This window comes from Spermophilus citellus (genome assembly GCF_964194105.1).
Source record: "Spermophilus citellus genome assembly, chromosome: 2".
Taxonomy (NCBI): domain Eukaryota; kingdom Metazoa; phylum Chordata; class Mammalia; order Rodentia; family Sciuridae; genus Spermophilus; species Spermophilus citellus.
In genome coordinates this window covers 250,021,785-250,045,703 of record NC_138183.1, presented here as the reverse complement: position 1 = coordinate 250,045,703, position 23,919 = coordinate 250,021,785, and the positions used below count along the sequence as shown (strand labels likewise).

Below are 23,919 nucleotides of genomic sequence, written 5' to 3'. Positions count from 1 at the left end.
GTGAAAGCGGAAGTATTTGGGTTTTCAAATTCCCCCTAAGTTCCCACAAGATTTCATTGTTGCCCCACATAGGGAATTTCCGATTTCGCTTCCTCAAAACCCAAGTGGCCAGAGAGCTTCGACTTCCTCCTCGCCCCCTTCCGCCCTGCCAGTTGTAGCCTCTTTGGAGAGGCCTTGTCTTCTCCTGGCGGGTCACGTCGTTTATGTCCTCCACTGCTGCGCGCATCTCCCAATCCAGCCCCTCAGGCTTGAGGGGAGGCCAGGCCTTTTATGGTCGGTCGGACTTTCCCCAACGGACCCCTTCTCCATCCCGGATCACCCCCCGCCCCGGATTCTCTGCTCCCTGGGCTGCTACCATCGCTTTCCCATCTCTCCCTCCACAGGGCAGATGAAAGATGTGGGGAAGAGAGGGAGGTGTTGGGGAAGCGGACGAGATGCGGAGGCGCCAAGGATCCCGGGGTCCGCCAAGGCCTCTGGGGATACTGAGCCAGTGGGAGAACGGCTCGCGGGAGACAGAGCGAGTGGGGTGCCTGGCTGCAACCCTCCGGCTGGGCGTGGGGGTGTCATCGGCGCTGAAAGGCTCGCGGCCCGGGACCACCTAGCTGCGGATTCGGGCTTTCCCAACCACAGCACTTCCGTAGTCCGCGCACGAAGGGCGGGGCGAAACAGGTGCAGTCGCCACGGCGCCCCGGCCCAGGGCTCGCGATATTTGAAATCAGCCAATGGAAGGCGGGGGAGGGGAGGACGTGGCACGCAGCTGGGGGCGGGGTCCGGAGAGATTCCTCCCTCTGCCTCTCCCTCCCCGCCGGCCCTCGGGCTGCGGGGCGCGCCGGATTGCTGCGCTCGACCCTATAAAGGACGCTCGGCGAGGCGCGCGCTCCACTCGGCAGAGGGCGCCTCAGTGAGCCGTGCCGTGCGCCTGCGCAGTGCGGGCCGCTCCCCGCCCCCTGTCCCCCGGCCGCCGCCCGCTTCTCTCCGCCGGCCGGCCGGCCCCTCCTCGGCGGTGCGCTCTCGCCCCGCTCTCAGCTGCCCGTCTACCCCGCAGCAGCCAGCCCCGTTCCCCGCAGCATGTTCAGCTGGGTCAGCAAGGATGCCCGCCGCAAGAAGGAGCCGGAGCTCTTCCAGACAGTTGCGGAGGGGCTGCGGCAGCTGTACGCACAGAAGCTGCTGCCCCTGGAAGAGCACTACCGCTTCCACGAGTTCCACTCGCCCGCGCTGGAGGATGCTGACTTCGACAACAAGCCCATGGTGCTCCTCGTGGGCCAGTACAGCACGGGCAAGACCACCTTCATCCGGCACTTGATCGAGCAGGACTTCCCGGGGATGCGCATCGGGCCCGAGCCCACCACCGACTCTTTTATCGCGGTCATGCACGGCCCCACCGAGGGCGTGGTGCCCGGCAACGCGCTCGTCGTTGACCCACGGCGCCCCTTCCGCAAGCTCAACGCCTTCGGCAACGCCTTCCTCAACAGGTATCCTTCCCTTGCCCCGGGGGCTCGAGGGGCGACCTGGGCCTCTCAAGGCCCTCGTCCTCGCTATCCTTTGTCTCTGAGGCCCCGACCAGACCCTGAACGACCACTCCCAGGGACAGGAGTCCCACGGAAAACCCCATCCAATCACATCTGGAGGTCTGGGAGTGGGCATTTCGGACTACTACGGCTTCTGTCGCCCCCAGAATCTTCCAGATTATCAGTTTAACTCCCAAACCCTCCTGCAGACCCCAGCCCAACTTCGAGCAATGCGAGGGTTCGGGTTAGAAAGATCAGTTATTGCTGTCCTCTCTTTCTTGGTTTCCACCTTCTTCCCCAGACTGGACGCATCCAAGTCATTCAAATCAATCTCTCCCTGCTCTGAGATTTTTTTTTTTTTAAATCATGTGGTGTGTGTGTGTGTGTGTGTGTGTGTGTGTGTATCTGTGTCCCCCTGGGCTGCTGTGCTGGGGTACTTTACCACCGAGCTACATCCCAGTCCTTTTTGACACAGGATCTCTCTTAAGTTGTTGAGGGTCTCACTGAGTTCTGAGGCTGGCCTCAAATTTGAAATCCTCCTGCCTTATCCTCCTGAGTTGCTGGAATTACAGGCCTGAGCCACCATGCTAGGCTGAGATGTTTCTTAAGTGTCCTAGAAAAACCCAATAAGGCTTTTGGCCATTTCATTTGCTGGTGTGGTGTGTCTCTGTTCTGCCTCCCCTGGGACCATTGGCTTTGTGTAGGAGGGACAAGAAGGATCCTCTGTGGCCTTCTGACTTGGTGGCAGCCCTTTGAAGGAAGGGGACAGATGGACTCTGAATACTTCTCCCAAAGGTAGCTCTTAATGGGTCATTGCTCCCTTGAGAGGCTTCAGGAGGTGGTGGCGCTAGGAACCCTGAAATGAAATTTGGGCCCTAAGTCCCACTTTAGATGTGTTAGGATGTTCCTTAGCCTACTTGGACTAACTCAGTTTCCCTGGTTAAATGGGTGAGAACTGCCCCCTTATTATAAGAGTGATCCTCCAAGATCCTGACCCATACAACGCTATGAGTAAAACAGTGGTCTCCTCTCTAAGGAGTGTCACACTTTTCTCTAAAGGAATTCAAGGCATCCCTAGGCCCCAGGGGAACAAACCTCCAGACTTCACAGACCCTTCCCTTCTCTCTTTCAAAGAGACTCCAAGCCTTTGAATATCTGAAGTCTGTGTCAGGGGAAGAGCCTAGGAAAGAATCTCAATCCTGCCTTCCAGGTCTCCGCCCTGTGTGATTACATTCCTGCCCAGATGCTGTGGCCACACAGGGCAGGCTGGCTTGCTTCAGAGCCCAGGCCCTGACCAGGCCCGCCTCCCTGCCTGAGCTGACCTTTGGTGTCTTTTTGCTTCTTTCAGGCATTTAATCCTGTGCTCTCATTCTATGCTCATGGTGTTGGCAGGGCCAGGTTGAGTGAAGCCCTTTGGGCTCAGGCTCTTGAAGGGCTGGTCCCCTTAGCCTGGCTCCTTTTTCAAGGATGCTTACATTTTATCATGCCTGTAGATAGGCACTTGGCTCAGACCTTAGCTGGTGGGAGCCATTTGTTCTTGTGGAAAGTTTGGCTGCTGTACTGGAAAGTTATCTACTCATTAGATTTCTGCTTCCAGGCAGAACTTCTGGGAATGACAGGGTGGGTCATTGTCCTCAAGTCTTCACTTGATTCAATCATGAGGGTAGAGCTTTTTTAAAAGGAGAAACCCAGCATGTTATCTGTTTTCTGCCTTCAGAAACCTAGAGTTTTCAGAGCTGGAAGGATCCTGGATGCCACCCCAGCAGCCCCTGCCTCACTAATTTAGGAGACTGAGGCTCAGACCGCCTAGCTGATTTCTCGAGTTCACTCATTAAGACAAACCTGTGGTCACTAATGCTTCTGCCTGAAAAAGGAACAGCTTAGGAGTTTTGGTCAGATAGGCATTTTGATGGTGTGGGTGCCACTAGACCCAAGATCCACACTTAATGCTGCTTTGCCACTGCCTCATCTCCAGAGGGTCCCTAAGTGCCGGGGGTCTACCAAGGGGGCCTTATCAATTACAACCAAGGCCCAAGCTGTGTCAGGATGTGTGGTATACAGGGTGCCACCTGCCAGGGAGGGTGCAACAAAAGGGGCTTTTCTGTGGCTATTACAGCCTCTCCCAGCACTCTTAAAGGGACCCATTGAGTCATGAACTTGACTTTCCGGCCTTTTCCTTCTGAGTGTCTGCTCTAAGAATACAATCAGATAGAGATGGAGCAGACTGAGACAGGGTACAATCAGGGAGACCTCAGAGTGACTGGTTAAAACCTGTTGCATAACCAGGCCGCCCACTTGTACAGGGAGACCAGTCTGTCTCCTTGTTAGGACCCAGCATCTTTCCTGCCACCTGCCTTTCTTGTTCTCCACCACGCTCCCGGGTGCAGCAGAGCAGCTTCTTCCTGAGTCCTACAAATGTGCCTTCACTCACCAGGCCCCTGTAGGGGCTTTTTTGTGTATGTTACGTGGTGCTTCTCAAAGGCAGACCTCCTTTCACACCTTTTCTCTGTCAGCCCTTTCAGAGAGCCCCTTCCTGAGCAGAAACCCAGGATGGACGTGCAGAAGGGCACTCGTGCTCCATGCTGGCCTTGGAGGGGTGAAGTCTGAGGTTTTCTCACCTTGGGGGTCAGTTGGTTTTGCTTGGTTGCACTTGGTTGCACTCACAGACGGCACCTCTTGCTGGCCTGTGGACCACCAGTTACTTGGGTGATGGGGCCACAAGGAGGAGCTAATCAGTCCTGAATCCTCCTCACTGTTGGAAGGGCAGCTCTGTGCCTGTGTCCTGTTGGACAATAGGATTTCCTTTGCTCACGGTACTTTCCTAGAGAGGTTTGGTTTTGTTTATGGTGCTAAGGATTGAATCCAAGGGTGCTGTACACTGAGCTACACCCCCAGCCCTTTTTATTTTGAGATGGGGTCTTGCTGCATTGCCCATGCTGGCCTCAATCATGGTCCTTCCTGCCTCAGCCTCAGCAGGAACTATGGGCGTGCGCTGCTGTGTTTGGGTCTTCAGGGAGGTGGTTTTTTTTGGTGCTGGGTTTGAACCCAGGACCTTGTGCATGTGAGGCAAGCACTCTACCAACTGAGCTATATCCTTAGTCCCTTTAGAAAGTTCTTAAAGGATTCTTTTCTGTGAAGAATCCTGCTATCAGGTGAGATCACCTTTGTTCTTCTGGGTAGTTCTAAGCCCAGAGTAGAAATTGGGTAGCTAATCCCTCCCCCAAGGAGTCTCCAGCCTGTGGTGACTGTGCCCACTTTGACTTCAGAGCATGATGTGTCTGCTGACCTCCCCGCTGTCAGCCAGCCTGTGTGCTCCCCCAGTCTTTACTGCAGCCCACTGCCGCCCCTTCATCCAGGCAGCTGGGTGAAAGGGGAGCGCTGGCCCAGCAGCAATGGGAAGAGACCATCCCTCTTCACTCTGTGGGACTCCAGCCAAATAGTTGAACATTGTAATATGGAATGGCAAGGTCCCCGTGTCAAGCGTCTGTTTCCTTCTGAGCTGAGTGGTGACCTAGGCTCTCGGCTGTCATTAACAAGTCAGCAACTGGGAAGTAGGACTCTGGAACTCGGGGCGGTGGCCGGGGAGCAGCTGTGACAGAAACACTGCTGTGGGTCATTTGGAGCCTACTGTTACATTTCCAGTTGAGAAAGTATGTCCACTTGGTGGGGGCAGGGAGCATGGTTCCAGGGTAGAGTCCGTGCTTAGCCTGCGCAAGGCCTTGGCCATGTTCCAGCCCCAACACCAAAAAAAATAAAAAGTTTTTCCAGTTTGCTGGCCACCTCTGGAAAGTAAGATGATAGGACACCTCCTTACGTTCCTTGCTTCTGGGAAGGAAGCCAGCGTGGAGACAGCGGAGGCCAGAACGCCCTCCCTGTGGCATCTGGAGCATCAACAGCCTTGCCTTGACAGCGCTTTCTGGCCTTGCTCTTCTGCAGGTTCATGTGTGCCCAGCTGCCCAATCCGGTCCTGGACAGCATCAGCATCATTGACACTCCTGGGATCCTGTCCGGAGAGAAACAGCGAATCAGCAGAGGTAAACAGATCCAGGCTGCAGCCAGGTGCCAGTGTCCTTGACCACCTCAGCTGATATCTGTTGCCCAGTTGCCGGGATTCCTTCAGGTGTCTTCCACCCCAGCGTTTTCCTTTTATTTCTATCAGGGATTGAACCCAGGGGCATTTGAGCACTGATCCGCATCCCCAGCCCTATTTATTTTTTTATTTCGAGACAGGGTCTCACTAAGTTGCTTAGGGTCTCACTAAATTGCTGAGGTTGGCTTTGAACTTGCCATCCTCTTGCCTCAGCCTCCTGAGTCACTGGGATTATAGGTAGGTGCCTGGCAGGGTTTTTAAAAACATTTAAAGGAGGGCTGGAGATATAGCTCGGTTGGTAGAGCGCTTGCCTCGCTTGCACAAGGCTCTGGGTTCAATCCCCAGCACCACACACACACACAAAAATTGTCTAAAGGATAGGCGCTTCACATCAGCCTCTTATCTCCAGGCTGCCGCTTTCTTCCCTGCCTCCCTGTACTCAAGTGACAGGAGCAGCCAAGGTGAGGCCCCTGCCCATTCCCTGTGACTGGCTGCTTTTGAATCCTTGGAGCATGCTGGAGACAGGGCAGTTGGGGCCTCAGGCCGTGCGGTGGGGTAGCGGGGATAACTGGCTGGGTGATTTGCCCCTGTGCTCAGGTGGCCCAGCCAGCAGTGCTGACTGGCCTCCCGGGGCTTACTTGCTTCCATCAGCATTTCAAAGTTTTGCCTCCTGAGCCATCTGAGTTCTAGTAAGCCCAGCAGGACTGTGAGCCTGCCAGACGAAAGAGAAACTAGCAGAACTAGTGAACTTCTTAGGGCTCATAAAAATTTGCTTAAATTTGCTCAGCGTGTGTAGTCAGCAAGCGCCCTGAGGTGCAGGGGCGGGGGCAAGGGCAAGGGCAAGGGGCGGGGGTGTAGGGGGGTGAGGGGGTAGGTTTCGTGCCCAGGGTTAGATCCAGTTGTGTCAACTCCTGTCTGAGTTTTGCCATTCTCATTTGAAGACCTGGTTCGGGATGCATCTGGCCTGGGTCATATTGCTCACTGTCGCCCGCCCCTAAAGGTGGGCACCCACTATAGGGCCTGAGTGAGTGCCTTTTGGAAGGACCATGAGGGCGGGCTGGGGTTGGAGGGGAAATCTGTAGCTGCAGAGGGGAAAATGAAATGAGGAAGGGTTGAGGACCAGTGACCGATTTATCATTAACTTGCACAGCTCCCCTGTGCCCCTTGCCCTCTGGGCTGCCCCACAGTGGGGAGCCTGCAAGTGAAGCCAGCCACCTGGGCTTTCGGGGTGCTTGGATCTGCTGTGGCTTTGAGGGGTGAAGCTCTGTCCTCTGTCCTTGCAGGCCCCAGCCAGTGTGCCGTTGCATCAGATACATTAAGACTGTGTCCGTTTTTTTCTTTAATTGAAGGTTGAACCCAGGGAAGCTTTACCACCAAGCTACACCCTCAGCCCTTTTAATTTTGTGAGGCAGGGTCTTACTAAGTTGCTGAGACTAGATTGGCCTCGGACGTGCAAGAAACATCTCTCTAATCGGGTTTGAAAGCTGCCCATTTTGCTTTTAGGTTGTTACCCTGGTGGGAGTGATGCTTCTAGGAGTTAAGGGGAGCAGATTTGGGGACCCCTCTAAAGTAGCCAGGGCCCATCTTCTTCCTTCTTATTGTTCCAACTTGATTTTAAAAAAATGCCTAATGAGCCAACGCCCTGTAACTGGCCAGAGCAAGGCAAGTTTGAATAAGTTACTCTTTAAGAGCAGGAACTGCAGCAGGAGTCCATTCACAACATGCCTTGGGGCTGAGGTGTCCTGGCCTTTGAGGCCTCAGGAGTAGGCTGAGGGCCTTACTGTGTGGCAGTGTGCACACAGTGTAGGACAGGGACAGCCACTCACCAAAAGAGGCTTATCCCTCTAGAATGCCGTTGTTGGTGTGGCTTTAGGGCCTGATGTGGGTCTCTCCTGGCTCCTGTTCCCTAATAAAAGGATTCAGTAGCTTCTGTTTCCCTGGTGCCATGACATTTGCCTGCTCTGTGGTCTGTGCCCTCGGGGCTTAGGCTGAGCAGCTTGGACTTGGCGTCTTGGTGCATTGAATCCCTGGTTCTGTCTCCTGGGATGCACCCCTTCTCTGCTCCTTTCCTGTGAGGAGAGAGGCATGGTCTGGACTTGTTCTCTCTAGGACATGCGAGGCAAATGCTGTACCACTGAGCTACGTCCCAGCCCATAGGTTTTGTTTTGCTCTTTTCTTTTTTCCCTGCGATACTGGAGATGGAGCCTGGGGTCTCTTGATTGCCAGGCAAGCTCTCTACCATTGAGGTGCATCCCCAGCCTTTTTATAGTTTCAATTTGAGAGAGGATCTAAGTTGACCAGACTGGTCTTGAACTTCTGTCTTCCCACCTCAGCCTCTCCAGTAGCTGGGATTACAGGCATGTACCCCCTGCAGCCTTCTTGGCAATGTTTTTATTTTTTATTGAATTTCCATAACTAATTAGTCACTTGACAAACTTTTTTTTTTTTTTTTTTTTTTTTTTTTTTTTTTTTTTTTGATGTGTTTGTGTGGTGCTGGGCATTGAATCTGGGGCTTTATGTATGCAAGGAAGCACTCTCCAACTGAGCTATATCTCCAGCCCGGCAATGTGTTTTGATGGGGTTAGGAAGGACATTATGTGCCAGGCAGTTCTGGCCCTCAAGTAGCCTGTGCAGGCAACACATGGAGGAGAGAGCCAACAGGAGACAGATGCCTGCCTGTGGGGCCTCCTGTGTCTGCTAGGTGAAACATGAAGCGCCTCTGGGTCTCTGTAGCCAGAGCCCCCATATCTACAGAAGGTACCCTTACTGCACCCTGGGAAGAAGAGGGGTGCTGAAAGATCAGGGTATCACTCTGTTTTTTGTTGGTGCTGGGGATTGAACCCAGGGCCTTGAGCATGCGAGGCAAGCAGTCTACCAACTGAGCTACATCCCCAGCCCCAATGCATCCCTCTGATTGGAGGAGGGCTGTCACTGTGAAATAGTGAGATTCAATCCATTTTCTAGACCATTCCTTTCTCCCCATAACTCCAGAGATCCTGACTTAAATGTGACTTACTGTACGTTACCCAGTTAGGATTTGAGGCTGGGTGTTTTATCATTGAAAGAAGGACTATTACTTGACACCTCTGGAGTTGCTGGATGTGGACTCCAGGTGGTCACCCCAGGAGATCACGGGAGGGTCGGACTTCTTGGAGACCTTGCCGCTGGTCTCCTGAAGGCCTCCTGTGGCCCAGTGCGGTAGAGGAAGTCAGGGCAGGGCAGCACCTTCTGGGCTCCCTTTGCTGGCAGCAGAGAAAACAGGTGTTTCCTTCCCAGAAAGAGAGGCCCAAGGCGAAGGCGGGGCTGGACAGTGGCACACTGCTGCAGTCTGTCGTCTGTGGGTTGCTCACACAGTCGCATTGCTGAGCCCACGTGCTCCCACTCCCACCCTGTCCGCCAGCCCCTTTCCCCACGGCCCCTAATATGTGCAGGAAATACCGTCTGCAGAGATAAGATAGGGCCTGTGTAGCCCCAGAGCAGTCTGGACACTGCCCAGGCTCTGCTGGGGACCCCTGAGAGTTGGCTCAGGGAAGAAAAGGGGCCCCTTTTGGGGTCTCAAGCTGTTCTTGCCTGTTCAGCTAATCTTCTGAGTGACTTTAAAGATAACATTGTCCTCTGTCAGCGGAGAAAGGTGGCCTGTGAGGACAGCGTTCACTCCTGAGTATTGCCCATGTGACTGATAAAGGGCAGCTGGGCCAAGCAGGGCAGGTGCCCTTGGCTCCCAGAGCCATGACCAACTACCTGCGTAGTCAGCACCTGGGAGCAGGGTCTTCCATGCAGTCCTCTGGGCAGCAGCAGGTGGCACTGTTAGGGGCCTGGCTAGTGCACCCCCCACCTCCCCTATTGTCACTCTGTAGCTGTGACTGAGCTGTAACTGTTTTGCCTCAGTTTCTCCCAGGAAAGCTGTGTTGGCAGGGGCAGTGTGACTTCAGCCTGGCTGGCTCGGTGCCTGGCTTCCTGCTGCTACTGCCCAGCAAAGCGTCCCATCTAGTCACCACAGCAGCTGCGCCTGCGAGGAAGCTGCTGCCGTGCAGATGAGGAAACAGGCTGAGGGACATCAGTAAGGAGCCCCAGATGACACCAGGCAAGCAGGGGTCGGCCCCAGGATTCAAACCTGGCCAGGTTGTGCTTATGCTGCAATGTAACTGAGAGTTGGATCAGATGGACCTTTGACCCTTTTGGGTCTTTCTAGTACAGGGTTCTAAGCTCCCCTAAAACACAGAGGCTGCCTTCTGCTTCCCCCCAGTCAAGGTCAGGCTCAGTCTGGAAGGGACCCGAGGTCTGGGGTTTGAATAGCATCTTCTCCCTGTTCCCTGCCTCCAGTCGGAAGCCGCCCCCAGGCCATCCATGGAGGTCCCCTGGGTTCTCACTTGCCTTCCTTCGGACTGTCCCTGGTTTGCATGCTTCACCACGCCGTCCTGATCCTCATAGTTGGGTAGGGCTTCCCAGGATCAGACTCCAGCTCTGCAGCCCAGAACCCTGTGACCTGATCATACCCTCTAGGCCAGTTTCCCCAGAGTGTTCTGCAACCACAGGCTGCTCCAGGGGTTGCCCAGAAGCCTGGGGCAAGGCTGAGTGCTGTGTTCCTCTTGGAAATACAGCACAGATGATACCAGAAGCTTCAATCCAGGTCAGCACTGGCCCCAAGGAGTCACTGTAACTACTGAGGGCCACATCATGGTGACAGGTACAGCAGTCCTTTCACTGTATTACAGCCCTCTTAGGGTTGTTGAGGATGGTGTAGAAGTGGACATGCAGGAGGCGCTCGCCCTGGTGCCTGGCACACAGTTAAGCGTTCACCAAGTGTCCCCTGACTAATAGTAAAGAGACTAGAAGCTCCAGGGTTTCCCAGACTTTGCTGTTTTTCTGAGTCATGTCCTGAGGAGCATTCTCGGGGCAGCACTGACTCAGCTGGGGTTCCCCTTTGGATTCCAGAACATCCTCTGGCCTGGCCTGCCCATAGCCAGCCTCCCTAAAGTCTTTGACCCCCACCACACCCCACTGGTGTGCATCCCCCCTGCGCTCCTCCTCTCTGCCCAGCAAGCTGGTTTGGCTGAGCGCTCAGCCGGGGGTGCAGCCAGCTCTGCCCGTGGAGGCGGCGTACCAGGCTGTGCTGGCTTCTGCACCTGTTCCCCAGGCTGCCAGCCGGTGGCAGGCTGGGGAGCAGCTGGCCCGAGCCCTGCAAATGTTTGGTTTCTATTTGAGGTACCAGGCATTCTCCACGCCTCAGAAGCCATCCCTGCCCACACGCCCATCAGGATCTGGGCTTCTTGGGTCCCAAATACAAGTCCTGAGAGTAAATAAGAGCAGACATTCACGCAGAGCCAGGCACTCACTGGACCTTCTAGCAGCCTCTGGGGCGAACTACTGTCTTCCGCTACAGAGAAGAAACTGGGAACTGAGGCTTGGGTGACCTCTGGGGTGACCCGGCTGGCTGTTGATTAGAACTAGCACAGGGTTGAAGTGTGGGGCCCGGTGCTGTCGTGATAACTGACCCCGGCCTGATACAAAATCAACTAAGGACACTGTCTGCGAAAATCAGTGCCTAGAAAGGGAGAGTTCTCCTCCCTTCCCCTTTTCAGCAGGCTGGTTTTCAGGGAACCTAATTAGCACCATTGACTCCTACCTTTTGGACTGCAAAGAACTTTCCCTGGGATCTAACTATGTCACTTTGAATGAAGGCTCCAGGCCAAGGCCCTTATCGCACTCTGCCTTGTAAACACGCTTCCCTCCTGAAAACTTGTACACATGATTACATATCCTTTTTTTTTTTTTTTTTTTTTGGTATTTATTTATTTTTTTGTTTTAGGTGGACACAGTATCTTTATTTTATTTTTATGTGATGCTGAGGATGGAACTCAATGCCTCATGCAAGCTAGGCGAGTGCTCTACCACTGAGCCCCAGCCCCAGCCCCAGCCCCATCCCTTTTTTATTATTATTTATTTTTTGGTTGTAGTTGCACACAATACCTTTATTTTATTTATTTATTTTTCTGTGGTGCTGAGGATGGGACCCAGGGCCTCACACATGCTAGGTGAGTGCTCTGCTGCTGAGCCACAACCCCAGCCCCCCCCCCCCCCACATATCCTTTTTTGAAACCTTGTGCACAACCATGTCTTTTTAGACTAGAAAATTTACAACACTTGATAGCTTATAAATGTTGTGAAAATTGGTAAGGGGGACTCAGAATCTGGAGTGCCGATCTCCTCTGCTTTCTCCCACTGTTTGAACGCCGTTTGCCACTTCTTGCCTGATTCCTGTAACATGCCAGTCCATCTGTCCTTCCTCCGCTGCCTTGTCTTGTTGCTTATTTTAGGTCAGATGGGTTGAGGTCTGCGTTCTGTATGCTTAGATCCACCCTTTTGGAGTGTACAGCTCATTGTAGCAGCTGTTTGCCACCAACCAGTGTGGGAAGCCATTCTGACACGTGATTGGGTGACTCCCGTTAAGGGCCTGAGGCGCTTTGGCTCTGTCGAAGCTTTCCCGACCCTTTCCTGATGAGAGAGCCCATCCGTGTGGGGGTGTGCCTGACCACTGACCCCGGGGACCCAATCACTGACCCTGACCTTGGAGTGCAGCCCCCCCTCAACCTTCATTGGATGGAATTCTCCCCTGAATCTCTTGTTCCCCAATAAAGGGCTACTCCCAGGCGTGTTCGCTCTCTCTCTCTCCTGCTAGCCCTGAGTAATCCTCGCTGCCCTGCTGGGCGGCTAGAGGTGGGAACCAGAGAGGTGAGCCGTCTCGGACCTAGCAATATGAATAAGGTAACTGGTCTGTGTGTTTTATTTCGATCTCTTCTAACTAACTTTATGCCTAGAACCTCATTAATGAAACCACTGCGCAGGCCGCGTGGTAGAAACCAGGACAGGGAATTTCCCTTACCCGAAAACTTCCCTATGTCCTCTGTGGTTACTCGTGCCCAGTTCAGGCAGCACAGTGACATTTGTCCCTAAAGTTTGTTTTTTCTGATATGCCCTATAAATGGAATCATATAATGCAGAGCCCTTGTGTCTGTCTTCTTTCATCGATTCTGATGCTTTTGAGATTCATTCCTGTGTTTTGGAATATTGAGCTGGGCATGGTGGCACACGCCTATAATCCCAGCAACTCGAGAGGCTGAGGCTGAGGATCTTAAATTTGAGACCAGCCTCAGCAACTTAGCAAGGCCCTAAGCAACTTAACAAGAACCCTGTCTTAAAAACTAAAAAGGTCTGGGGATGTGGCTCAGGTTTAAGCACCCGTGGATTCCACCCCCAATACGAAAACAAAAACCAAAACTTTTCCCTTAAAAAAAAATAATAATTTGAGGTGCAGGTGATGAAACCCAGGGCCCCCACATGCTAGACCGGGGCTCCACAACCAAGCCACACCGGGCCGGCGACGCTTCCTCTCCATTGCTAAGCTACATCCCGTCCCAGGCTGACCTCTCATTTGTGACCCGTTCACCTCTTGAACTTTCTCCAGTTTGGGACAAAACCCGGAGTATTTTATTATTCAAAACTTGACTAAAGCTGCTGTGAATATTGGTGTACAGCTGTCGGTGTGGACTTAGGCTTTCATTTCTTTCCAGTACATGGACCCCCAGGGTGAGGGCCTTGGTTTAAACTCTGTGCCACTTGAGCGTGGGGGGGCTTCCGAGCTGCTCCTTGTAAGCTGCTGGGTCCCAGATCGCGAGACCCTGCTTGGCTGTGCCGTCTCGTCCTGTGGGAGTTGGGAACCTGTGTGATGGGGTGTTTGGCGAGGAATATTGAGGCTCATGCTGAATGAATGGCAGGAAACGGGAGTCAGATGGAGACAAGCCCTCCATTGTTCCATGTTCTAGAAACTTGCGGAATGTGTGAGGCAGCTCCCTCCAGCTGCTGGAACCACCTGAGTAGGGGATGGTGCTTGGAGAGGGAGGGGTGTGTAGAGCAGCCCCCTCGTCCTCTCTTGGGCCCAGGCGGGAAGGCAGCTGAAGGTGGCCGGGGCCTCTGCCGTGGCTGTCCAGAGCGGCTCTGCTCACCCTTAGGTCCCACTCCCAGGACTTTTTTCTCTGTCTTTTTAAATTGTGGTAAAATGTATTTAATGTATAAGATTTTCCACTTTGCCCACTTCTTCACGTGCAGCTCCGTGGCGTTGGGGACATTAACATCTGTGCAGCCAGCCCCTCTGTCCATCTCCAGAACTTCTCAGCTCCCCAAATTGAAATTCTCCACTAAACCCCGCCCGCCCCCCCTTCACCCCCTCCTTCACCCCCTCCTTCACCCCCTCCTCCCCTTCACCCCCTCCCCGGCCCCTCCCTCCCACTTTCTCCTGGCATTGGCTGTTCTGGGACCTCAGGTGGGGTCTGAAGTGGCCTCGTGTCTGGCTTCTTTCTCTTGGCGTCTGTTCTTCCAGGTTCTAGGACTTTGGGGCCAGAGCTTATCCCAGGGGCTCATGTCCCTTAGCAGAGGTGACACTGGCTTTTACTCACTAAATCCCCACTGGGCAGGTTGACTTTTCTCTCTAGCCCACCCCAAGGGCTGTGTTTTCTGTGTCAGCTCTGTCACTTCCACCTGGGCCTGAACTGGACAAACCTCACCTCCACCCCTGCATCCAGGCCTGGGGACACCCAAGCCAACCTCTGCTGGCCCCAGAGCCTGCAGGCTCGTTCTGTGCACATGCTGGGGTTGCTGGTGGCCTGACGGGTGGGTGTTTCTGTTCTTGTCACCCACCACCAACCTGAATGGAGGGTTCTGCTGCTGTTCTTGCCCCTTGTTGGGGACCCCAGGCACTTGGTGCCGCTGCTGTGTGGTGTGGCCCTCCGTGCCTCTGGAAGCTGTGTCTCAAGCCACAGAGGTGCCTCTGGGGGCAGTGAGGGACGGTGGGCCAAGAAGCTCCAGGTGGGCCTGGTGGTGATGTCCAGACATGTGGTCACATGCCCTTGATGACATGGTGCAGGCACGAGTGCTGTGACCTTTTAGGTGACCTGTGGATGTACTTGGCCAGCCGCTGTGGCTCCCTCCCATCAAAAGTGTGAGCATTTTCCATAATAAACAGGAAATTTTATTCACCTGTGAAAATATTGCCTTAGCTCCATTTTTGACTCCTGCCTAGGTGCTGGCCAGGAACTGAGCTTGTGGGCCGGGTGGGGGCAGGGTCGGGCTGGGATTCAGACTTTCGGCTTTTGTTCCCTGTGGAAGAGAGGTAGGGGCGGGAGGCCAAATTGGGTGGGACTTGGGAGGGTGACCTCAGCTCCCCAGGCATTGTCCTGACTGCCAAGCCAAATCCAACACGGCTGAGCACAGCCCATCAGGGCGCCCCTGTTCCCAGGAACTTGGTTTTGGCATCGCTGCGTCCCCAGCTGTGTGGATTCTAGTTCCCACTTGTGGTGGGGTGAGGACACAGTGTGACGAGGGAGAAGTTGGGCTCACTTTTGCTGAGTGAGAGGCCTCCATTATTTCCTGAGACTTCGTTTTTCAGTGCTGGCCTGTGTTCCTAAAGCTACTCCTCAAAAAGTGGCCCCATGGGTCAGCCGGGGCGTGGCCTGTGGCCTGGGGCAGCACCATCCCTTCCAACTTCTGTTGACTTTTCATTCCCTGAGTGTCCGCTCCCTGCTCCGGGACCAGGGTGTCCCTGCAGCCTTGTACTTTGGAACTGGCAGCCTGTGGTGGCTGTCAGCTGGCATGTAGTGTCCTGGCACTTGCTTAGTGCGCTCCCACACCTGGGCACTTTGAACCTGGACACTCTGCTGCCCTGGCTATTTTTGGCTGGAGCCCCCGGGAAGCAGATCGGGTTCCCCTGCCCAGACAGAAGCCCAGCCCCAGCTACTGCACACCTCTGCCTGGGGAAGAGTTGCCTTCTGGTCAGCATGCCGTGTCCCTGTCCTCTGGTCAGCATGCTGTGTCCCTGTGGTGCTGCAGCAGCAAAGAGTTGCAAAGCACAGCTCTGAGGAGCCCCCCCCCCCAACTATGCTGTCACTAAAGCGGTGGATCTGGGATTTTCTTTACATTTTGGTGACTTGCCTCAAGGAGTCTGGCCTCTGACCTCCAAGTCAGGCCAAACACTGGTAGCTCTAAGTTCCTGACCAGTGATGGAATTCCAGGCCCCTCAGTCCCTTGTTCCCAGGGAACTCCACGCCCCCTCCCCCAGTTGTTCCATTTCCTGCTAGGTCCCTGTGGGGGGCCCTCCCATTACCTCATTTAATCCTGCCTGTAGGACCTAGAGAGAAATCATACAGATACAGTAAAACTCAGAAGTGAAGTCACCAGTCAGTGGCTAGAGCCAGGAGCTGAGTCCAGAACTACCTTATTTCAGAGACTGTTCTTTCTGGCTGTCCCAGCATTGGGAGAAGCACAGCAACCCTTAAAGCGCACTTGACCTGGGGCCTGGCAACATGAACATTGTTGTCTTAGGGAGCAGAATCGTGCCCTGGCAGCCCCGCGGTGGCAACCCTGTAGCCTAAGCGCCTTGGGACCCACAGTCTCTCCAGCAGCCGGGCTGGGGACTTGCCTCCAGCCTGGGAGGGCTGGGAGGGCCTGGCAGGATGGGGAAGACAATCGGCACCAAGGCCTGAGCTGCCCGCCTGGCTGTCATGCAGCACTGAGCAGGCCTGAAAGGGCCACATCCACATTCCTTGGACGGTTGTCCTTTTTTGTGAGCTCCCCTCCCCCTGCCATCTTTCTGTCCCTCTTGTCTACAGAATGCATGTCAGACTAGTGGTTGGGGGCACCATGTGGTCTTCACGGGGAATGCCAGGTGTAGGCTGTCTGGGCGGGCCCCAGGCATGCCCCCTCCTATAGAGCATCTGCGGGAAGGGCTTCTCTGGTTTCTTCTCAGGAGTTTGTGACTGCTCTCTGGGAAGTGCTTTGTGGTTCTTAGAGGGCTGGCCTATGTCTGTAGTGGCTTGGGCACAGGTGCAAAACAAGGAGAAGGACCGGCACCTTGTGGGCTATGCCAAATTCCCCGGGGACTCTAGGCTGCTGCCATACCCAACCCGCCTTTCTCATAGTGTTCCTAAAAGGCGAGAAGCAGAATTTTCACTTCTGGGATCAGTGGAAGCAGTGGAAAGATTTTGAAGAGCCATAGTTGTCAGATAAGATACTAGTTAAAAACACTATTGCGGAGACTCCAGAATGGCCCGAGTCAGATACCCAGGAGTTTATGTGAAAAATAATAGTCCCAGCCACCGGGAACACACAGCTTCCATCTTTGAACTCAAGTGTCTACTCTGCTCCTACCATTACATCTGTATCCCAGTTCCCAAGGAGAAAACCAAAAGGACTCTTACACCTTTTCTTATTTCTGTTGCAACGAAGGATGGAAAATGCAGACTTAACCTGGAAGCCATGAATCCAACTTAAAATAGAGAGTTTTGTTGTAAGTGGCAGAATTCCAGTTAGCCTGTCAGATGGCACAAGTCATTTTAATTGGTTGAGTTTGATTGGACCTTAATTGGTTGGTGAGAAACAGCATAAAATAGGGTTCAGGGGGCTGGGGATGTGGCTCAAGCGGTAGCGCGCTTGCCTGGCATGCGTGCGGCCCGGTCGATCCTCAGCACCACATACAAACAAAGATGTTGTGTCCGCTGAGAACTAAAATAAATAAATTCTCTCTCTCTCTCTCTCTCTCTCTCTCTCTCTCTCTCTCTCCCTCCCCCCCCCCTCTCCTCTCTCTTTAAAAAAAATAAAATAAAATAGGGTTCAGTGCTGGAGCTGGTCTGGGAGAGTCACTTGGTCACAGAGACATGCTTCAGAGGGCTGCAGTGCAGCTCAGAGGCAGAGCACTTGCCTAGTGTGTGTGAGGCCCTGGGTTCCGGCCCTTGTGCCCTGGGGGTGGGGTGGGGGTGGGGGAGAAGTATTTGACACCTACAAAGGGAAGTGGTTTGCAGCACTCCACGGGCGGGCTCGATGTAGAGCAGAGGTCAGCAAACTTTCTGGAAGGGTCAGAAAGTCAATGTTACCAGCTCTGCAGACTTCACGATTTCTGTCACAACCGAGCTCTACTGTTGTGGACAAAAGCAGCCCTGAACACACAGATGAGTGTGGCTGTTCCCCTGGCGCTGTTTACACAGCAGGTGGGGGGGGGGGTCTCTGAGCTGTAGTTTGCCAGCCCCTGTTGTAGAAAATAAGAGAGATTCTTGCAAAATAGGGAGCCTGGCACGTAAGCACTGAACAGGTGGCCACTAGACTGCAGACGCTGCTGGTGGGCGCACAGTTGGCAGGCGGCAGCACCTGGGTCCATCTCTCCTGCCCTACTGTGCGAAGCCACATTGCTAGGGTCATCTTGCCCTCACGTGACCCACTTTAGAACAGGCTGGGTGGCTTCTGTGCGTGAGCACCTATCCACGCCAGGTGCCACGTGTAAGAAGAGTATGGCTGTGTGGCGCCGAAGTAGGGGAGACCCAGCGACCCTGTCCTGGGCAGCGGTGCTGCTCAGATACCTGCATTCAGGGGACTTGAAGAGCACCCCCGGGTATGGCAGTTCCATGCCAAGTTAGGGCCAAGAGCCAACAGGGCAGCCTGGGCCCTTGGCTCCCCGACCTCACCCCTCTTTCCCCCAGGTTACGACTTTGCTGCGGTCCTGGAGTGGTTCGCCGAGCGGGTGGACCGCATCATCCTGCTCTTCGATGCCCACAAGCTGGACATCTCCGACGAGTTCTCTGAGGTCATCAAGGCACTCAAGAACCACGAGGACAAGATCCGCGTGGTGCTGAACAAGGCCGACCAGATCGAGACGCAGCAGCTGATGCGGGTGTACGGGGCCCTCATGTGGTCCCTGGGCAAGATCATCAACACCCCCGAGGTGGTCCGCGTCTACATTGGTTCTTTCTGGTCCCACCCACTGCTCATCCCCGACAACCGAAAGCTCTTTGAGGCTGAGGAGCAGGACCTCTTCAAAGACATCCAGTCTCTGCCCCGAAACGCTGCCCTCAGGAAGCTCAATGACCTGATCAAGCGGGCCAGGCTGGCCAAGGTAGACCCTGGGGCAAGGGGCTGGGCACAGCATCAGATGGGGCCCAAGGGGCCCGGGGCTCTGGGGCTGGAGGTTTGCCTGAGACGCAGCCCAGCTGTCTGCAGAGCCAGACCAGTTTTGCTCTTTCTGTGTCACAAGCCACTGCTCTGTGGCCCTGTGGTGTAGCCCAGGGTTGTGCCTCCCTGTGTCAAAGTCTGAATGTGTGTTCAACATGGAAACAGGAAGTTACCACAGAAGAAAGGAGGTGCCCCGGAAATGGAGTGTGCTGTACATAGCTCAGGCCTCCACAGCTGCCCCTCAGGCTTCGTTGTGCATTAAAGTGCGCGGCCTGGTGGTGGTACTGGGGGTGTAGTAGGGACGGCACCCAGCCCCGGGCCAGCCCTTGGTGGCCTTGTAAGGAAAACAAGGCATAAATGAAAACAAGCATCAAGCATCTGTGCTGTTACAGGTAGGCTGGGGGCTGCGTGGCCACAGCTGGGAGCCATCCCAGGGGACAGAGGGCCATGGGGTGGCCTGAGGTGGGAGCTGCTGTCCAGGAGACAAGAGGTAGCTAGTGAAGAGATAGGCACTGGCCTTCAGCCCAGAGAGCAGCAGTGCGTAAGCCCACACCCCGGGAGGCGGCAGCGGCTACGCGGGTCCTGCAAACCATCCTGACCCTCCAGAGGAGCTCAGAGCCCGTTGCACCTGACACAACATCTGTGTCACTTGAGCTTTTGGGATCTGGGTGCCTGGCCAAGTGCTTGAGTGAGAGTCTGGGGTAGCGGAGGCTAGGAAACCCCATCAGCACGCCAGTGAATCCTTCAAGCACAGAGCAGAAGGTGTCACTTTAGGATGTCTATTTTTTTTTTTTTTTTTTTTTTTTGTAACACTGAGGGTTGAATCCAGGAGCCCTCTGCCACTGAGCTACATATCCAGACCTTTTTATATTTTTTTTTCTGAGACGGGGTCTCACCAGGTTGCCCAGGCTGGCCTCAAACTTTCAGTACTCTTGCTTCAGCCTCCCCAATTGCTGGGATTCTAAGTGAGGCCACCATGCTCAGCTCAGAATTGGTGTCCCCAATGAGCACTTGTCAGAAACTTGCTCTGGGGAGGGTACAGGGCTCTTCATTTTTCTAGATACCCAGGACTCCCTGTGAGCAGAGCTGGCTCTGAGATGGGAGCCTATGGTCTCAGAGGACCAAGAAGAGCCTGAGCTGAGGGGCGGCCCTGACCCTGCTCTCCCCCAGGCTGCAGAGAGCGGCCCTAGCCTCAGCCTGTTCAGCCTCCATCGGCGAGAGGCAGAACAGGGCAGGCCGGACTCCCTGCCCTCAGAGATGGCTTGTAGGGCTGGGGATGTGGCTCAAGTGGTAGCGTGCTCGCCTGGCATGCGTGCGGCCCAGGTTCAATCCTCAGCACCACATACAAACAAAGATGTTGTGTCCGCCGAGAACTAAAAAATAAATATTAAAAATTCTCTCTCTCTCTCTCTCTCTCACTCTCTCTTAAAAAAAAAAAAAAAAAAAAAAGAGATGGCTTGTAACTGTCCAGTCATATGCCTGGAAAGCCCCGGGGTCTCTAGTTTTGTCCCACACCTGCTGTTTTGTGGCTGCTTCCTTTTCCTGGGTACTAGCACTAGCCTGTGCTGGGAGAGTGGTGTCTGTGGCCGTGACCCACCTGTTACAGCATCTCTGGGAGATCCCAGATGCCAGCCCCAGAGCTGGGGGAGCTGCCACTGGGACTGAGTGGGGTGCACTGGGTGGGCTGGAATGGCCACGGGAGGGGAGAGGCCGCCAGCAGCAGCCCTCTGTGACTGGACGTCACTTGGCAGGGCTGAGCGATTTGAGGGCTGGGCTGCTCTTGGTGGGGGCACCAGTGCAACCAGCCTGGAGCAGGCGGCAGATGAAAGGTGGCCGCCCTTAATTGGGAAATGTGTAAGCAAGGCTTGAAGCTGAGCAGAACCTCGCAGCAGCTAGAGAAAGCCTTTGTGGGTCCTTCTAGTCCTCAGTCATCCCGAGGCTGGTGGTGAGCAGAGCAGAGCTGGGACTGCATTGGAGCTTGGGAACGCCTGAGCACAGCACAGATTTGAGGCTGTAGGCAGGGACACCCACCGCACCCCACCCCGCCCCCACCCCACTGCCTGGCTCTGCAGGGAGCGCTCGCCTCCCCTGCCTTGGCAGCTGAGGCCAAAGAGAAACAGGCAGAACGGGGCCCTGGGACACCCTCCGCTGCCCCATTACATGCCCACTTCTGCCCCCAGCACCTTGAGCACCTTGCTCCTGGGCCAGGCTTCCAGGCGCTCTGAGCTCACTGGAAGAGACCGAGTTCTCCTGGCCTGAGGTTCAGGGGAGGGGGTGCAGTGCCTCGTGGCACCTCTCAGTGCTCAGCTGGTGGCCTTCTCTTGTTGACAGGCAACACTTGTCATCATGACTTGTGCAGGACGTCATCTGCCTTCTGTTGCAGGTGCACCCTCCTTTCCTCTGTCCCCGTGGCAGGGAGGGGTTGTGCCTCTTGCCAAAATGTGTCCATCCCTAGACCCGGGAATCCTATGGTGGAACAGCAGCTTTGAGTGTGACCCCGGCCCCTCTGCCTTCCTGCCCCCAGGCAGTGAGCAGCGGGCACCTGGCTGCATTCCTGAAGGCTCTTGGGCGGCCAGGGCACATGCCAAGCAAGCCCCTGACGCCCAGCCCTTCTGCCCACCCAGGTCCATGCCTATATCATCAGCTCCCTCAAGAAGGAGATGCCCAACGTCTTTGGTAAAGAGAGCAAGAAGAAGGAACTGGTGAACAACCTGGGTGAGATCTACCAGAAGATTGAGCGGGAGCATCAGATCTCCCCCGGAGACTTCCCGAGCCTCCGCAAGATGCAGGTATGGCCGCCCTGAGAAAGGCCAGGGCATAGGGTGCTGGCTCTGGAGGGAATCCTGGCTGCAGGGGGTAGTGCTTCCCCGGAGGGACGCAGCTGGGTTAGTCACCTGTACCCCACCCGAGTCAGGGTTGATCCAGGCTGTGACACCAAGGAGGGGAATGTGGTGACTCAGCAGGGGGTGGGGACCTTGAGCATCCTGACTCCTGGAGGGTGCTGCTGAGCCAGGGCTCACAGTGCTGGACGGTCAGCGAGGAACTGGCTGCCTCCTTTGTATTTGTTTTGTTTTTGCGGTTCTGGGTTCAGAACCCAGGGCTTCACACGCGCCAAGCAAGCGCTCTACCCTGAGCTACACCCCAGCCCCCAAACCTGGTCTGTCCTTGTGAAGCCAGGGCCGCTGCCCCACCCAGCCCTCTCCTTTCTCCTCCACCCTAGGAACTACTGCAGACCCAGGACTTCAGCAAGTTCCAGGCCTTGAAGCCCAAGCTGCTGGACACAGTGGACGACATGCTTGCCAACGACATCGCTCGACTTATGGTGATGGTGCGCCAGGAAGAGTCCCTGATGCCCTCCCAGGCCGTGAAGGGCGGCGCCTTCGATGGCACCATGAACGGGCCGTTTGGGCACGGCTATGGCGAGGGGGCCGGTGAGGGCATCGACGACGTTGAGTGGGTAGTGGGCAAGGACAAGCCCACCTACGATGAGATCTTCTACACACTGTCACCTGTCAATGGCAAGATCACAGGAGCCAACGCCAAGAAGGAGATGGTGAAGTCCAAGCTGCCCAACACGGTGCTGGGGAAGATCTGGAAGCTGGCCGACGTGGACAAGGACGGGCTGCTGGACGACGAGGAGTTCGCCCTGGCCAACCACCTCATCAAGGTCAAGCTGGAGGGCCACGAGCTACCCGCTGACCTGCCCCCGCACCTCGTCCCGCCCTCCAAGCGCAGGCATGAGTGACCGCCCCGGCCATGCAGGGCCACCTGGATGTCCTGCCCACCCTCTGTGCCTGCCCAGGTGGGCGGGGCCTGGGAGGCAGAGATTTGGGGAGGGGAAGGGTCACCACCTTTCAAGGTCCATAAAGACTGAGCGGTGTTTCCTCAGTTCTCAAACAGGAAGACCACCATCTTTCTTTAAGGCTGTTCCTGGGCCCGTTGGGGGAGGCGGGGTGACGCTCGGATGTGAATGATGGAATTTTGTGCACAAGAACTATGGATATTTTTAATATATAACATTAGAGGCAGCCTTCTTTCTTGCCTCCTCCTCTGTCCGACAGCCCATGCACACACACCCTCTCTTCTGTCCCAGCCTTTACTCTTGCCCTGGCTAGCCGCCATGGCAGCTGACCCCAGGGTGCTGGGCCGCCTGGCCCGCCTCAGCTCATGGTCTGGCAGCTGCCACCAGGGGCCGCCGCCGAATAGACAGGAGCCCCAGTTCCCTGTGTTTCCAGATTGGGGATGGCCTCCACCAGCGGCTCTGCCCCAAGCCTGTGCTCCTGGGGTGAGCCAGTCTAGTGTCTCCCCGCCCGGCCTGGACAGCCTGGGCTCCCGGTGCCCATGCCCCAGCCCTGCCCCTCACACCCCCAATCCACCAGCCCTATAGTGTGGCGGCCACAGGTGCAAGGCCCAGCCGCCTCTGTTGTTTTAGGGGGCTGCAGGGAGGAGTGAGCGCCTTCCAGGAACACATAAGCTAGGTCTTGTTCTATAAAGGGACACCTTTCATACTTGACCAGATTTTCAAGAAACCTCCACATAACTAGTTCAAAAGCTGGGACTTTTGTCTCTCTTGCCTACAGTCCAGCTTTGGGGCAGCTTCACCCAAGAGCCATTAGGGGTGTGCAGTGGGTCAGAGCCGCCTTTCAGTGGTCCAGGTTTGCTTTCTGGCCCAGGAGGGGCGGCCGTCCCAGGCCTGGCCCAGAGGTGTCTGAACTGTGGCCCTGGCTCACTCTCTGGCCTGCTGGAGCCTCCTGGCACTCTTCTTGAGGTGGGTGGAGGATCCCTGGGACCTGGTATGGTTTGGGGCTGTGAAAGGAAGCCTGCGGCTCAGGCCTCCTGTCCAAGCAGCCGGGACCGGGGTAAAACCCAGCCCCTTCACCCCGTTTTTCTCTCCCTTTCCTACCTTCCCCCTCCCCCTGAGCAAAGGGGGGCACACAGGACCTGGATCTCCTCAGATGGACCCCACAGCCCCAGAATGAGCAATAAAACCAGAGCCAGCAGGCAGCCAGTGCAGCCACCTTACTCTGTGCCGCCTTGGGGACCTGGGGACCTGGATGCTCTCGCTGGCCAGGGCAGATGGAGCAGCCTCCTGTGCGTAGGTGGGCTTCAGGGAGCCGCTTGCCCACCGTAGTGCTGCTGCTGGCCTGTCCCCCACTGCCCTGGCCTGCCTTTCATCCTGTATGGTGTCGGGTGAGGATGGGTGAGGTGCGTCCTCACCGCCCCGCTGGCATTCCCTGGGTAAGGGCACCTGTTCACACTCACCTGGGGGCACGTGTCAGACTGGAGACTGTTTTCCTTGCATTAAAGAAAGTTTTCATTGTGCCGACGCTG

The 23,919-nt window shown here is 55.4% G+C and overlaps 1 protein-coding gene across 1 annotated transcript; it reads left to right on the top strand.

Moving 5' to 3' along the window:
* The first annotated feature begins 936 nt into the window (after positions 1 to 936).
* EHD1 (EH domain containing 1) lies at positions 937 to 23,919 on the top strand. Its single transcript, XM_081282006.1, has 5 exons — positions 937 to 1,472; positions 5,445 to 5,542; positions 18,120 to 18,532; positions 21,213 to 21,377; positions 21,809 to 23,919. The coding sequence occupies exons 1-5, from the start codon at positions 1,069 to 1,071 to the stop codon at positions 22,331 to 22,333; spliced, it is 1,605 nt and encodes a 534-aa protein (XP_081138132.1). The 5' UTR covers positions 937 to 1,068; the 3' UTR covers positions 22,334 to 23,919.